This window comes from Polyodon spathula, chromosome 24, assembly GCF_017654505.1.
Source record: "Polyodon spathula isolate WHYD16114869_AA chromosome 24, ASM1765450v1, whole genome shotgun sequence".
In the NCBI taxonomy this organism is placed as follows: Eukaryota; Metazoa; Chordata; class Actinopteri; order Acipenseriformes; family Polyodontidae; genus Polyodon; species Polyodon spathula.
In genome coordinates, this window is record NC_054557.1 from 17,871,714 (window position 1) to 17,888,510 (window position 16,797).

Below are 16,797 nucleotides of genomic sequence, written 5' to 3' on the forward strand. Positions count from 1 at the left end.
AATTTCGCACAGGGGGTGTTGTGTGCTGTTTACCTAAACAGGTTTTTGGTTTTATTTCACCCCAATAAAAGGTCGGGATGAAACAGACCCCCCGACGCAGCTGTTTCTGGGCTCAGCGTGTCTGTTCTGTTTCGTGCAGACAAAAGTTTCGCAAACTTCTCCATGCGTTTGACTGAGTTACTTATCTTTTTGGAATTCCGTGTGGAACGCCGAGCAGCCAATGGGTGAGCAGAGGGAGGAGCCAGGGGCCGGACCTCGTTCGCTTCAGAATAGGAAATATGACAAAGGGGAGGGGTCAGTGAATTTATACCGAACACTCTCCTCCCATCCGAGTTTGACAGAGCTAAATCCCAAATCCCAAAGCAGACAGAATTCAGTGTGGATTATCCCTGAAACCGATCAGATGGGAAGGGAGAGACAGTAGGAAACGCATCCCTCTATACTTCACTGTACTGGGCAATATAGGATTAAAGTTCGCTACTACGATTTTAATCCATTTTCAGAATTAGATTAATCCACCCGATTCGTAAACAAAAAGTACAAAAAATACTTGCGTTCGCTTCTGAATGAGTAAAATATCATTAATAAGAAGCAGTGATAAGAAACGGGGGGAAGTTTCAGGAGAAAAACTGTTTTTCTTTTCATTCGCCAACACAAACTGCTAGGCGGATTTGTTTTTTTTTTTTTTTCTTGCCCGGGAAGAGCGGGTGAATCAGCTAGAATCAGCTCGGCAGCTTCTCCAGGGAAACCGGGTTCGACACACCGAGGATCATGCGTGCGTCCTGGATCGTCCTCTCCCTGTGCCTGTTGGAAGGAGGTAAGGGTTAGGGTCATTGCCTATCTTTAACCCTCCTTTTTGATCCACGGCGATCTCTCTCCATTTCAGTACCACCACTGCGTATTCGGGGGGGGTCCGGTACAAATTAATAGCATGTCATGCAACGTACTTCATCACAATGTAGAACGATATAGGCTTCCCAGTGGAGCGGTGCGCGTTTTTATCAGAGTGACGTCACTAGGACTAGAAATCTGCCCGCAGGGTTCTTGTTACCAGTACACGTCCCGTCAGTACAAGTACCCATTCTACAGTGCATCAGGCGTGAAGAACATGTTTCTATTGTATTAGCTGGTAAGTTTAGAGAAAGGAAACGGGTAGTTATAGACATATTAAGAAATGTTTTTCAAACCTTACCGGTGGTAACATCTGTGTTACCATTTCCCTCATTGTGTATGTCAGTCTGAGATCTACCAGTACAGTGATAGGATTCCCATGAATGTTTCAATGGCCGGGGTACCACAAACTAACCCACAATGTCGAGAATAGTCCTATGGTTTATTTATTTTTTTTATTTTAATACAGCAGGTAGGTTAAGATTAGGATCAGGGTCCGGTCCGGTCCGGTCCGGTCAGTGTGTATATACCGATACGCATTTTGGGTCTTCCGCAGTAAAAGTGTATTATTATTATTATTACAATAGGACATTTTGCATGAAATATGATCATTGTAGGACTGCTAGTTTTTCTTCAATAGAATCCCATGGAGGAGTCTGTATGGGAAGTCGATATGGTTTCCGCTAATCCGATTAGTAATTAGTGATTAGTAAAATTTATAAGAGAAAGTGCTTGAGTAGGGAGAGCTTGAGAGTTGAGCAGGTATTTTCTTTTTCTGACAGTGAAAACATCCCTTTGATAGCCAGTGAACCATTAATTAGAGTAAATTAAAATGTTAATTTATCATACACACGCTTCCCTACACACCAAGCCGGAAAGGCGGAGAAGTGCGAGCTCGAAATAAACCAGACACTTGAAACAGAAACAACACCCTCTTTAGAAACATTTCCGATTTCAGCGGAAAGTAAATATCCGGAGTTTTTTTTTTATTTATTTTTTATTTATTTTGTTTTTAATGTTGCTACCCTTCTCCTCAAAATTTATTTTTTCCTGTTAAATTTTGCAACCCAATAACATCGCAGTTAGTTCTGGAATGAACTGCCCAGGTCTGTCAGCGCACAGGAACAGCCTGATTTTCAAAACGGGCACAAGAAGAACTGGGTCGCAATGTGATTTTTAAAACCGGATTTGCGTCTGTGTCTATATGGCTTTCAGTGAATTTGTATAAAAATGAGTTCTTTATCTGCTTGTTCAACCTTTAATAAATATAGAGTGGTTTTGTTACAGAAATCTGGCTTTAAAAATCGCTTTGCAACCCAGTTCTTATTTTGCCCCTTTTGAAAATCAGGCTGTAAGTGTCTTTTAAACGTGACAGGCTACTTTGTATATTTTGGGGGCATTGTTCACTGGCCCCTGCTATTTTAATTCTCCTTTATATTGTTATGATAACTTACTTTAATTGTGTTACCGCACAAGCTTAGTCAAAATACACAAATAGAGCTTGTGTTGTGAATTTTTTCAAAGAAAAAAAGAATCTGGTACCTAACGGGTTAACTCGGGAGCCCACACCTTTAAGCCCCTGTTTAAGTGCTTTCCGCCCTGCGTGACGTCACAAGAGCCTGTTTCAGCGTAGCGGGGGCCCATCCTCCTGCCTGGAGCCCGTTTCAAATAGCCCCACTTTCATTGATTGACAGCAACAGCTGTATGGGAGGGTTCTAGATCACTTTCCAGATGGTAGCCAGTGTTCTGATTGATGTAATCCTGGCAAGACAGATATTCCCAAACCATTTAAACGTTATTATGGTTTGGGGAATATCACTAAAGTGATACCCAGTAATTATTTTGTGCAAGCTATCTAATTTTCCAAGCATAGGCCTATTGAGACAGAGCCCATCTCCCCACATACCCGTTCATACTGTTTTATAATTGACACCCCTGTTTTACAGGTTGCTATCATATAAACAAACCGGTCAGCCAATTAGGTTTGTGGTATTGAAGCTATTGAAGAATCCACGGCACATTTATTTTCTTTTTAGCTTCCGTTCTTGTTTCAGTTCTGGATCGTGGAAACAGTTTGTTTGTTTAACTTTTGAGATTAGGGATGGTTACCAAAGATACCTTAAAACAACAAGGAGACTCGTACTGGTTTTCCAGTCAGGCACGAATAAAGCTATTCTGATTAGAAAGCCAAGCGTTCTGTCTGAGTTTTGACTAAATCCAAACAAAGCGACTGTCTGAAACAACTCTGGTCTGGACTGAATCAGCCCCCTCTCTCTGTCTGAAACAACTCTGATCTGAACTGAATCAGCCCCCTCTCTCTGTCTGAAACAACTCTGGTCTGGACTGAATCAGCCCCCTCTCTCTGTCTGAAACAACTCTGATCTGAACTGAATCAGCCCCCTCTCTCTGTCTGAAACAACTCTGATCTGAACTGAATCAGCCCCCTCTCTCTGTCTGAAACAACTCTGATCTGAACTGAATCAGCCCCCTCTCTCTGTCTAGACTGAGATCTTGGTCAGTTGTTGGTGGCGTGACCCTCACCCAGTCAGTGGCACACAGCAGGACCGCAATGTATTGCTTTAGGGGCTGCTGTAGGGTAGAATGGCACCACCGGTATCTCAATAGACCAGGGCATCCCAACCCCGGTTATCACTAATTTGAAATCTCTAACTTGATTTTAGTTAAGCAAAGCCTTTGAGAAACCGGTCCTGTGTGAACCGGGCAGCTCTTCAGACAGAGCTGGCCTCTCAGTATTGCGCTTTGTGTTGCTGTAAGCAGGCTTGCTGAGCCGAAGCAAGCAGCGGATGCATTGCGATAACCTGGTCGCTTCTCTGCTTCTCCGGAGCACAGCTTCCTGGCTCACTTGCTTCCTCTTGTTTATCCTTGAACGAGTTTAAAATGAACCCAGCAAGACAAAGACAGGCTTTGTAGAGTAAGAGGGCCGGCCGGCCTCTGCATTGTCTAGTTAGCAAACAGGGAACAATGAAAAAAGGATCCTTTGTGCTTCCTATCTCCAGACCTCCCTTTGCAGTGTGTGCTGTCTGGTGCTGGAGGGTTGAAACAATGGCACAGACCCCAGACCTTATCAGAGCTGTTCCTGAAAGGTGGAGGGTAAGAGTAAAGCTGTGTGTGTTTAAGCATGTTTGCGATCTCCTGTTAGGGACCCCTGGGCATTCTTCTCTGGGCTCAGTCATCAGAGCAAACATTTCAGTCTGACGAGTCTGTCTCCAAGCACACAGACTTTGATTTTGATTTTGCCCCAAAGTTCTATGAGATGCAGCTGTGGAATGCTTTAGAGTTCTCTACCATGCTTTCACTGTGCTTTATTACACTTTGCTGTCTTTTTACATTAGGGACACTTGTGTGTGTGTTAGTTTAGCATGGTTTGTTTTTTAATATGCTTTGCAGTGCTTACCTGTGCTCTACCATGCTTTCACTGTGCTTCAATGCACTTTGCTGTTATGTTAACCCTTCCAGGTCCACCCCTTGTGTGAGGGTGGGGAGAGAGACTCAGAGTTGGAATCCAGAGACTGAAAGCTGCTGCTGCATGTCAAGCAGAGTCAGTGATACTGTGGGCAATCCGAGCAGGAGAGAGGCAAACAGATTACAAGGGTTGAGAGAAAGAGACTGAAACCCAGATTACAGGAAATAAGAGGCTCTCACTGCAGGGCAGCGGGGTGTGGAAACCTCACCGTAAAACATCGCCCAAAGAAGAAGAACATGTTGAAATGGTGCGACTTCACGCGGCTCTATCTGTACCTAATAACACGCTCAGTAATGAAATGCACCGTATTCATTAATAAATACACACAGTAATACAATTAGACACTTCCTCTTTCTCGTTGAAAAGTAAAAGGACACATTCGAGACAGATGTTTGTTGAAAAAAAGAACCCAGCCAGATAAACAGTGCCCTGTGAAATGTTAAACATTTGTTTTACTGTGTCTGCGTTTAGGCCAGACAGACGCACACATGGAAACTGTCAGCCAGTTAAACATTGAGAAGGTCAGGGAATGCCAGGGGACAGGGGTGATACAAAAGAGAAGTTCAGAAAAATAATAAGACATGAAAGAAGAGGCCGGGCGAAGAAAGTGAAAATTAATCTGAACCTGAGTTGTGTTTGCAGAATCCGAGCAGCTGAACTATATCATCGATCCTGTCATCTTTATCCACGGCTGTTTTTACATCTGTGTAAATTTGAGATGTGGAGGGGAGGGGAGGGGAGGGGAGGAGAGTTGGGGGTCACTATCTCTGCACAGCTCCACAATGCCTAACTCCAGTCCCTAACATGTTATTATCACAGTTTTAGGTTAAAGGGATAGAGAATTGAAGCCTTTTAAAAGGGTGGATTCAGACGCCAGCAGAGAAATTCAAACAGTTGCCTTTGAATCGTAAGCTTTGTCTCACAGGATCTCGTTTTGTGCGTTTCCAGAGTAGAGCCGCTACAAACTGTACATCACAAGCTTAAACATCAAAATGATTGCTGTAAAAAAAAAAAAAAAAGTAGTCGAAAAACAGGACTGATTTTCCAGAAAAAAAATAGAAAACTTATAACTTCGATTGATGTATTTCAGTTTGTTAAATAAAAGAAAATAATAATCTTTGATAATGTAGACCGGTGTCTCTTTCAGTGTCCTTGGTGCTATCTTCTCACCCCTGTGCTTAATTCAAATCCAATAAGGCAGGCTTTCCTGCCCTTTGTCCCAGAGTTTACACAGGCAGCCTGGAGTTTGCTTTCTAGTTAATCCTCTCTGGTTTAAAACTCAAGGGTCAGCGAGTCTCGATCAGAAGCAGCGGATCTTGATTTCCTTTAAGATCCCCCTCCCCTCCCCTCACATGGTTTAATCCTCCTCCTTGATTTACTCCCCCCGGAGACGCAGGGTCATGTTAGTGTCCCAGGACCACTTTAATTAAAGATTAAAAAGTGAGTTAAGAAGGAAGAAAATGAACTCAGGGAAGGAAAAGAGAGAAAATGCCCTGTATTGAAACGATGGGTATTGCCCCTCTGCAGAGCCTATCTCTGGATACTGATTTCTCAAGCTAGTCTCCTGGTACCCTGTAGTCTCCCACCTGTTGCTTCATGTCTAAGTGCTTCATGCGTGGAGCATTGCTGGACAGGAGGACCATGTTTCAGAAGCACATTGAAAAAGACTTCTGGGTGAAACATTGTCTGCCACTATATTGAAATTAAATTAGTAATTCTAAACACAGCTGTCCAGCACACTGAAGGTCCAGAATCCAATAGCTAGTGCACAGACGCTGCTGCTGTCCGGTTCTGTCTGGCTGTTTCCAGTCTTGCTACATCTCTGCCCATTCCACACTTCCATTAGAGAAGCAGAGAGTCTTCCCCTGTCACCCCTAAGATTAACTGATAAAGTCCAGGGGGGGTCACACAGCCTACCCGCTCTCAAGGGCCAGGGCGAGAGGTGAGGGGGTGCGTGGGCACACAATGGAGTGTTCAGTGGTCTCTGGATGCACTGGAGAGGCAAGGGACCGGGTCAGGGAAACAGCCCCCCGCATATGCTGGAGGTCTGGAAGTCAATCGCGGCGAGCGAGGACAGCGGTCGACAGCCCAGACGGTTTTTTTTTGGTTAGATCTCGAAATGTCACATTTTTCAATTTTTGAGAGTTTTTACATTAAGTACATGGGGAAAGCTACAAAGCAGCAGTGTGTAATTCAATGTGTTAATATAACATCATTCATCGGGTTTCATTCGACGTTTCTGAAGCGCAATGGGTTAATTCTATCGAGGGCGATGCAAACCTTTTGGCCAGAGCTGTACAAGAGGAATTCCTTGTGTGTTGTGCTGTAGAACTGTCTGTCTGTCAAAGTGCTGCCCTTGAGATTGTCTGTTTCATTTAGTCAGTAGTGGAGCGAGAAAGGCTTTGTAAACCACAGAGAGGGATGTATGGTAAAGCAAATAGAAAAAGATAATGCCAAACTATGGTAACAAAGGATTGGGGAAAAATAACCATGAACATGTAATGATAAACTGTTATTATAAAGGCCATATCTCCATATGTGTTAAAAGCATTGGGACTCAGTTGAAGGGTACTCCAGAGAAGTGAAGGGTTTTTTTGTGTTCTGCAGTGGAGATCTGTGCAGGCTGGTGTTTATTAACCTCCCTAGGCTGGGCTTGCAGTTCATGGGTGAATGCAGCTCAGAGGGGGGGGGGGGGGAGTAGCCTCTTCACTAAGGGGGTTCTACCAATGACAGCTCAGACAATGGGGAATAATGCATGAAAGCAGAGGCTGAGAGGATTAAAAACAGGGAAAACAGCTCTTAAAAAGCTGTTAGGGTCTAATTTAAAAAAAAAAAACGACAGAAGAGGACTGAGAAAGAGAGCCCGACACAGATCCTGAATGCACAAAAACCAATCTCCAAATAGCCCTCTTGACTTCGATTGCAGGTGGCCTCGGTCTTCAATACTTTCAGAAACACACACAATAAAATGGGAAAACCTGGCCGCTAAATCCCAAGCAGAAGGCTTGAGGGATTCATATTAGCAAGCCTGTGCTAACCCTCTGATTCAGAGCGGCATTATACAGCAGCGAACGACAAGGGGAGAAAAAAAACGAAACGAAACAAAGAGAAACACTGAATAAAACAACCCATCATTCTTCTTGAAATTGAAAATACAGACGCGTACTGGAGGAAAAACACACGGTTCGACCTTATAGACTGCTTCATTGTGTGGTTGTAGTACCACATATAGTGTAGGACCAGGGCTATAGAACTCGGTTAGTTGCTGGGCTGCAGTGTGGAAGGCAGTGGGTTTGAGTAGCTCAGTGGTTAGAGTGAGCACAGGGCTGCAGTGTGGAAGGCAGTGGGTTTGAGTAGCTCAGTGGTTAGAGTGCAGGGCTGCAGTGTGGAAGGCAGTGTGTTTGAGTAGCTCAGTGGTTAGAGTGCAGGGCTGCAGTGTGGAAGGCAGTGGGTTTGAGTAGCTCAGTGGTTAGAGTGCTGGGCTGCAGCGTGGAAGGCAGTGGGTTTGAGTAGCTCAGTGGTTGGAGCGCTGGGCTGCAGTGTGGAAGGCAGTGGGTTCGAGTAGCTCAGTGGTTAGAGTGCAGGGCTGCAGTGTGGAAGGCAGTGGGTTTGAGTAGCTCAGTGGTTAGAGTGCTGGGCTGCAGTGTGGAAGGCAGTGTGTTTGAGTAGCTCAGTGGTTAGAGTGCTGGGCTGCAGTGTGGAAGGCAGTGGGATTGAGTAGCTCAGTGGTTAGAGTGCAGGGCTGCAGTGTGGAAGGCAGGGCTGGGTTTGAGTAGCTCAGTGGTTAGAGTGCTGGGCTGCAGTGTGGAAGGCAGTGGGTTTGAGTAGCTCAGTGGTTAGAGTGCAGGGCTGCAGTGTGGAAGGCAGTGGGTTCGAGTTGCTCAGTGGTTAGAGTGCTGGGCTGCAGTGTGGAAGGCAGTGGGTTCGAGTTGCTCAGTGGTTAGAGTGCAGGGCTGCAGTGTGGAAGGCAGTGGGTTCGAGTTGCTCAGTGGTTGGAGCCCTGGGCTGCAGTGTGGAAGGCAGTGGGTTCGAGTTGCTCTGTGGTTAGTTAAAGTGCTTGGCTGCAGTGGTCTCTTCTAATCTGGCTTATTCCTTCCTAATTTTCAGCTATTTGCATCTCGTGTGCTGGAAGGTCTCTTTAGAGACCTGCAGCATTGAAACGTTTTAACCCCCACAGTTCAGATGGCTAAGCAGAAAGCAATGTGCACGGCTGCATGTCCTTCTGCTTGGCACTGCCTTCACACTGCACTGCCAACACCATTCCATAGGAGCACTTTGAAACCACGGGAGAGGGGAGGGTATTCCAACACAGCTTAGCAAAAACACTGGGAAGTTAGCAAGAAACCAAAACCAACATTCAACCAGCCAGCCAACCACCCTCTCTCTCCTGCAGCAACTTCCATACAGATCCAATGGCAGCATTTGCCTTCCAAAGAGTTCCCTAAAGCTGTTTGCTTTGCTTATAGCAATAGAGGGCGAAAAAGGAGGATAATCTGTAAGGAAAAATAAATACATTAAAAAAAAAATCGCAAAATTGTAAAACCTCATGCTTGTTCCAAAACTGTTTGTGGTGAGCAGCTGAGCTCCAGATCCTCAGGACAGAGCCTCCAGACTCCTCAGGACGACCACAGCGTTGGGGTGCCGGGGGGGGGGAGGGGGGGGGGGGTCTTTATGTTCTTATTGAGAGGAGATCTCATTCTCTCCACAATCCAGTGTGGAGCGGATAGCACCTTGACTTACAGCTCAGTGGGTGGGGTGGGAGCGTAGAGGGGGGGCTGCCTGTATTAAGCCCCCAGCTCCCCAGATGAAGTGTATAATTGGCTGGAGACAAAAGCCCCTGGCAGACCTTGGAAGCCTGCTTCAATGGGACGCCTTTGAAAGACAGACCCCATCCCAGGGGGGTAAGGCCGCTATTGAAAAGCTATTAAAGACGCATTTAGCAAGGATTGATTGGGAATGAAGAGGGTGATAAAAGAGAGGGACGGGAGGACAAAGGGAGGCTCTGGGCACCGTATGTTCCTGTTCTTTGCCTGTTTTTCTTCCAGGGCCCCTCGCAGTCTGTTTAAGTGTCTCTCTTGAGGAATAATTCCTCTGGTTTAGTGCCACCTCAGTGGACCTTCTTTAAGCAGATGAAGATTTCTGTCTGAGAGGCTCGACAAATTGATTCTGATCAAACTGACAAAAAAAAAGAATGTTCAGGTCGAAGCACTTTTGTTTTAGTAATGTTGAGCACTATTGAGCGATTATTAGGTATGGATTATAGCGAGCTATATAAAAGTTTAAAAGGCGATATAACTGCAGTGGACAAAAGGCGTAAATGATTTAAAAACATTATATATATATTAAATATATTCCCCTAGCTACCATCAGAAACATGTCTTTTGTATAATGCTAGTTGTCTAAAATGTTCACTCAACATTTTCACTGCCCATGTTCTGTTTGCCTCATGACACGTTTCAATCGCACCTTCCTGTAAAAAGTTTCAGGCGAGCTGAACTATTTTAATTCTTTCTATTTCAAAAGCAGCTGATAAGGCAGGTCCATCTGAAGACGAGTTTAGTGTGCGACTCGCACCTGGAGCTGTTTGGACAGCGAGGTTCTGGAGCGTCGCTCACTCCGCGGTATGTTTCTCTCCCTCCAGGACGCGCCGCGTACTTCTCGCAGGAGCCTCAGGACCAGATGGTGGTGAGCGGTCAGTCCGTGACGCTGCCCTGCGTCATCGTGGGATACCGCGGCATGGTGCAGTGGACCAAGGATGGGCTGGCGCTGGGAGGAGAGAGGGACCTGCCAGGTAAGCAACTTTAGTAAAAGCAGGAGAACAGTTAGGGAACAAAGTGTGATGGCACTTGAAGGAATTCAACAGGACAGAATTGTTTTCATTTCATTCTCCAACTGTTCTTCAAAAGATATTTATTTTAAAAAGTGCTTTCGATCTTCTGTGCTAAAAAGTTGCATGGTACTAGGTTTGTTACATGAATGCGTTTCCCTCTCCCTCTCTGTCCCCCCCTGCAGGCTGGACCCGGTACTCCATCATGGGAGCGCCCATGTCGGACGAGCACAGTCTGCTCATTGACTCTGCTGAGCTGACGGATGACGCTGTGTACGAGTGCCAGGCCACGCAGGCTGCCCTGCGCTCCCACAGAGCCAGGCTCACTGTGCTGGGTAAGGGAGCTGATACCCAGCACACTGCCATCGCAGGAGCATGGGAATGGGATTGGGGTGTGCTGAGCAATTACTTCAGGGCAAGGTTTATTGTTAATAGAATTTAATTACATTTGTTTTTTTTAGTTGTTTTGCCAGTTCTGTCACAGCTGTCTTTGTTTTACCTTTAAAAAAAAAAAAAAAAAAAAAAGAAACACATCATGGAGGGCACCGTACCGCGATCACTATCGGTGTTTACCCACAACACAGGTATTAACTATTGTCAGAGAGCTAATGAGGTCTTCCAGTCCAGCTAACCCACCCTTGTTGATCCCCAGTGCCCCCCGAGGACCCCACAGTGGACGACGGGCCGGTGGTGAGGCTGAAAGCACACGAGCCCTACAACCTGACCTGCAGAGCCTCGGGGGCGAAGCCAGCCGCGGAGATCACATGGTACCGGGAGGGGGAGCTGCAGGAGGCTGCAGTCTACTCCAAGGTAACAGTCCGGGCTTCCTCCTGGTCCAATATCCAGACACGCCTTCATTGGGAATGAGCTGGGGAGCACCAGTTAAATAAATCAACAGGGTAAAATAAATAAACCTGGCAGCCCATCAAATCAAATCTGAGAAATGTGCTTCTGGAACTTTTTATTTTGGACCTCGTCATTTATACATTTTATGAAGGAATACAAACGCGGCCGTCTCTGCGGCGGGATGCTTTGAGCTGTGAATGTTTGAATTTCCCGGCTGGCCCGCGTGATTAATCATGTGTTTTTTTGTTTGTCTAATGCTGTTTTTTTTTTCTCTCCTCAGAGTCTGATGGAAGATGGTAAGCGGGAGCTGTCGTCCAGCATGCTCCTGGTCACTCCTGAGGATCAGGACACGGGTCGAGCGTTCACCTGCCACGTCAGCAACCCTGCCGCCCCTGCTGGCAAGCAAACCTCCGTCACACTCAACGTGCAGCGTGAGTACACAGCCTCGCTTCCCCTGAGTCCACAGCCTCGCTGCCCCTGAGTACACAGCCTCGCTGCCCCTGAGTCCTCCCCGCGCAGTGAGTGTGGAAGAGCTGGTGATACAGTTCAGTACACAGCCTCACTCCCCCTGGGTCCTCCCAGCGCAGTGAGTGTGATGAACTGAAATTCAATAGGAAACAGGGCTTCTGGTGGTAATAGCCTAGAGTTTATTTAAACTTTAGCCATGTGGTAAACTTTTTACATTTTTCCCAACAAAAACCTGCAAATATGCATTAGGTTCTGATTCATTTTGTAAACGCCAATCTTGAAAAATTTAACGGTTCGTGTCAGATTATTAGTAACCCTGGATTACCTGGGGCTGGATTACTGTAATCCAAGATTACTGTTTATCCTGGGTCTGTGAAGCAAGCTCTCCCCAGTTTGAGCTCCTACAGAATTCCCAGCTTCCACGTCCGACATTGTAAATGGGCCGGTCTTTCTTTCCCGAGCCCAGTGTCCTGCTGATTTGGTTTTTGGTGACGAACTCCCTTCCCTTTTCCTTTCAGACCCCCCGACCGTCACTCTCTCTGTTGAGCCGCAGACCGTCCTGGAAGGAGCCAAGGTTCTCTTCGTCTGCTTTGCTTCGGCCAACCCGGAGATCACCGGCTACAGGTACCGCTCAGGACTGCCTGCCTTGTCACTGCTGGACAATGCAATGGGGCAAAGTAGAACAGAACAAATACAACACAAAACAAAACGCCTAAAAAAAGTCAGTGTTTTGGAACTAGCAGGCCGGTAGTGCACTTAGCAGCTACAAAGCAATATAACTGCTTCCCTGATTAGGAAAACAACATGCTCTTGCCACTGATCATGCTTACAGAGCTATACATTGTTTTGTTCCCCTGCTATTATGAAGGCATACACAGGTTTTCAGATCGACCCAATAAAGTAGTTTGCAAGATATCAGAGACTCAAGATTTTATAGAAGTGAATATCTAAGCAAACAACACCCCCCACTCTCCTCTCTCTCAGGTGGGCGAAAGGCGGCGTGCTCATCTCCGAGGCCAATGGAGACAGCCTGGAGGCCACGGTCGACCACACCTACTTCACCGACCCCGTGTCCTGCGAGGTGTCCAACTCCGTGGGCAGCACCAACGTCAGCACCCTGGTGGATGTGCAGTGTAAGCGCTTACTGCCTCTCGCTCTCCCGGGTTGTTCTCCAGTTTTTTGCATCACCTAGAATTTTAGGATTGAGACATGATTTAAAAAAAAAGAGATCAGCAGGTTTTGTTCGACTTTCAACAAGCATGTGATTAAATCGTCTACACAATAGGGGATGACCCTGTGCGCAGAACTTTGTCGGTAGCTGTTTCAGGGACTAAGTCATAAATTAATTTAGGATTCTCATAGGAGGCATTGGGGTTTGGGGTTTGGGGTTTGGGGTTTGGGGTTTGGGGTTCTTCAGTGTGTTTTTAACTCGGTTCTTTTATTTGCAGTCGGTCCGATGCTGATGTCTGAACCCAAGCCCCAGTCTGTGGATGTCGGAATGGACGCTGCCTTTACCTGCTCCTGGACAGGGAACCCACCTTTGACCTTAGCCTGGACCAAAGTGGGCTCAAACGTGGTAAGTGGACCAGCCCTTATTTTCAGCACGTATTCAAACAATCCCACAGGAACCATGAAGAGAGGTGAAATACCCAAAGTAAACCATGACGAATCTGCCAAAGCAGTTCTCTCCTGTCCGCTTGATTCTCATTTTATTCTCTTTTTAACTTGTTCTTACCTGTAAAGAATGTCCTCTTTGGCTCTTTTTTTCATTGCCTAAGTTTAGAACTTTTATAGTTCAGGGTGAGTTTCCTTAAGCTGAGGGAACATAAAGCCACTTTTCCAGTAGCTGGGTTTCTAGGTTTCATGGCACAAAATAGGAGACTTGGCGGGTTTGTCTCCTGGTGGTGTATGGAACCAGGTGTAAAGCAGCGTTAATGATTAACAGGTCTTTGGGGTCTTCAGCTTAAAAAAAAGGCTAGCAATGAGAATGGCAAGCAGCCCCTGCGATCCAGAGAGCTTACAGTAAATGCTTATCCATAGGGGGTTATTCTCTCTGCCTCCAGTGACATGACTGTCTCCTCCTACAGGTCATCGTAACGGGAAACACTCTGAGCTGAAGGCGGTCCCCAGGAGGATGCTGGGAGCTAAGGCCGTGCAAAGCCACGTGCCGCTGAGTGGGAGTGGCGAGCAGGAGGTCACTCTCACAGTGAAGGTGCGTCCTGCAATGGCACTTCCGGGAAGGGGAGAAGTTGAGAGACCACACAGCATTTGGGGCGTGTTGTGTGCGTGTTGTGTGAGCGTGTGTGAGCATGAGGACTTCAACAGGGAAAGCATTCACCAAAAGTAAAAGCACATAAAGCATAGGCGAGCATTAGAAGGTATGTAGGTAAAGAACAGGGAGCATTGTTAAACGCACAGAAGAGGTTGCTAAGCATCTAGGGAAGCATTGTAGAAAGCAAACGAGCGGCTCTGGTAGACCATTGAGGGAAGCTTGGTAACAGCACAGGAGGGGTATGGTAAAGCCTGGGGAAGCATGTGCAAAGCAAACGAGAGGTCTTCTGGTATAAGATGGGGAAAAGCAGTGTAAAAGACAGAGAGGGTCTGTAATGGAGCATAGTGAAGGCATTGTAAAGCACTGAGAGGTATGGTAAAGCAAATTTTAAAAGTCTTTTATTTATAATGATCGCTGGAGGCTATTGGTCCCGGGACAGCATTCAGACTTTAAGGCTCCCAATGGATAACCTGTTCCATACAGCCTCATCCTCCACTCTGTGTGAAAATGGCCCACTGTCCTGAATCTGTCTCTGATCTCCTCTCATTTCTTTACCCCCCCTCTTTCTCTCCAGGCCCCCCACTGATCACAGCAGAGCCCCTCCAGCACGCAGCCAAGGGGGGCAATGCGAAGCTTGAGTGTTTCGTTGACAGCACGCCCCCGCCAGACAAGATTGTAAGTGTAGTCAAACTGGTATAGAAAAAGGTGAATGCAGAATCTGTATTTAATCCAACAAAACAAACACAAGTTTTGTGAATTGGGCTCAATGTATGTCCTCTGCCTGCCTTCACTCTCAGAAAGTTAGGTGGTGTATTAGAAGCCAGGGCTGGAAATAAGACTCCCGTTGCACAGCAGTTTCACCCATTCCTGGTTTGAATACAAGCCAGCTGACCTAGTTTGTGACGTACCGTCCCAAGAGTAAAAAGGGTAGGGACTTATTCGGCCGAACGACATATTACAAAAGACGACCTTTGGCTGACCATCTCCCCCCCCCCCCAGTACAGGGACGGGCCAGACCAGGAAGAGCCACTTGGTGGAACAGTCCTCCGTCTGAGTCCAGCTAAGTGCAGTGGTGGCGGTTGGTTTGTTGCCTCGGTGGCCGGGGGAGTGATGTCATCGCTGGTCATCACAGAGACGACAGAGCATGACTTCAGCATTCGCTACAACTGCAGCGCGTGGAACCGCTTCGGAGAGGGAGTGGCCCTGCTAACACTCCAGGAGCAAGGTGGGAGGGGCTGCCCGGTCATTATTATTATATTCTGTCATGGGAGGGGGTTTCAGGGTTTGGGTTAGAGGGCCTCTGGATGTGCCTTCGTACACAAAAAAAGCTACAGTATTTTCAAAGCTTTTCTGCCATCTTTAATTTGTAAAACGATAGACAAACAGCTTTAGAGACCGACTGTATAGAGCTGTGTCTTTTTCTGATTCCGGGAAGGGATTTCAATCCAGTCCTTTGGTACAGTACAGTGCAATCTTCAGCCGATTCTTCATTGACTCCTATCCTCGATCTGTACTTTGTTTCCCTGCAGAAGTGCTCCCCCTAATGATCATAGTGGGTGCTGCAGTTGGGGGCGGAGCCATTCTCCTGGCCTGTATCCTTGTCATCATCCTGCTGCGCTGCAGGAACTCTGGGAAAGGTGAGGTCAAAGCTCCTATGCACGCACTGTAGCGATTACATTCTTAAATGAAGAAGCTTTGATCGTTTGTGCAGCAAAAGCAAAGATGGTCCCATTTGGGGATTTGGTCTACTCTCGTCGCATGCTTGTCAAATTAAATCAAAACCACGTCAGAAAGATGAATAACCACCTGGTGCAACGTTCTTGCTGTCAGTTTTCTCTTCTCCACAAAGAGAGCCACTGAGCTGCGGGGCAGCGACTGAGTTAGCATGCCAGTCCTGCTAGTGAACTCTCGAGGGGTTTGGCGACCTCTGCCGGGGGGGTCACCGCCTCCATGCCCCGATCCCTCCTCCCAGGCCAGGGAGGAGGGTCCGTTCTGCTCGTGGGCGGAGATCCAAGAGTGACATCCGAGTGCAGATCGTGCACAGCGACCACAACGTGGCCCGGACCAATGAGGACGAAGAGGAGGACGTGAAGGAGACAATGGTAGGCCACCTTTTCTGAAATAATGGCACAATGAAAAATAGGCTGATTCAGTTGTGTGTGTAGATGAGCCTTGTGTCCACTGAGTTAACAATTCAAAAGTCATAGTGAGCTCAGTTGAAGGATGGGGGTTACAATCTTTTATCATTCATTGTATGTGTAATTGTGTATTGTCAAGTTGTAGGCTATACTCGCAGTCCTACAATGTCTTGGCATGTCGCCGTATCTTACCACACAGAGTTCACATAAACAGTTTTATCATTCTAAAAATAAGATGTGAAACACAAGGAGATGGGGGGCCGTTTCTGTCCACACGCCTCCTAGCGCATTGTGGAAGTGGGAATAGATGTTGTGAAGAGTGTCTATTACCATACGTCTAAATACAGGGCCATTCAGCAAGGTAACCCTCACGCACTCAACGAAAGGGTCTCCTGAAATGTGGTCTTAACACTGGATATGTGTGTCTTCAGGTGCTCTTTCTCATAGGACGAGGTAACACACCGGCCCCCAGCGGAATTCACACCGGATGATCCTCGGTCATAGCGTAAAGACAACCCGGACCGTAACCATCGCAGATGTACACAGGTGTAAACACACGATGAGGGGCTAGTGAGCAATCAAGCCCCACTTGAATAAACTGCTAAAAACTTGAAGATGGAACCGACTCTGTGTGACCCCGAGCAAGTCAATTAACCTCCTTGTGCTTCGTCCTTTGGTCGAGACGCAAAACAAACAAGGTCCTATTGGAAGAGACTCTGCAGCAGCAGCAGCAGTGGTTGATGAAGCAGAGTTCACCCCCCCTAGTCTCTAAGTCGCTTTTTTTGTTGGAATAAGAGTATCTGCTAAAGAACCCCATATTACTAATAATAATCTAATAATAATAATAATAATAAATCACTATAACACACTA

At 46.7% G+C, this 16,797-nt stretch overlaps 1 protein-coding gene across 1 annotated transcript; it reads left to right on the forward strand.

The window, feature by feature from the left end:
- The first annotated feature begins 207 nt into the window (after window positions 1–207).
- On the forward strand, window positions 208–16,335 carry LOC121298554 (kin of IRRE-like protein 1). The gene is made up of 13 exons (XM_041225680.1): window positions 208–817; window positions 10,017–10,166; window positions 10,388–10,537; window positions 10,855–11,012; window positions 11,329–11,479; window positions 12,035–12,140; window positions 12,501–12,649; window positions 12,965–13,243; window positions 13,604–13,798; window positions 14,363–14,463; window positions 14,788–15,013; window positions 15,318–15,453; window positions 15,797–16,335. Exons 1-13 carry the CDS (start codon window positions 772–774, stop codon window positions 15,906–15,908), a joined length of 1,959 nt encoding a protein of 652 aa, XP_041081614.1. The 5' UTR covers window positions 208–771; the 3' UTR covers window positions 15,909–16,335.
- Window positions 16,336–16,797: the final 462 nt, after the last annotated feature.

Coding starts and splice junctions, on each gene's coding strand:
- LOC121298554 (XM_041225680.1), top strand. CDS start 772: ATGCGTGCGTCCTGGATCGTCCTCTCCCTGTGCCTGTTGGAAGGAG. Junction 10,538..10,854: donor AGCCAGGCTCACTGTGCTGG/GTAAGGGAGCTG, acceptor GTTGATCCCCAG/TGCCCCCCGAGGACCCCACA. Junction 14,464..14,787: donor CGCCCCCGCCAGACAAGATT/GTAAGTGTAGTC, acceptor CCCCCCCCCCAG/TACAGGGACGGGCCAGACCA.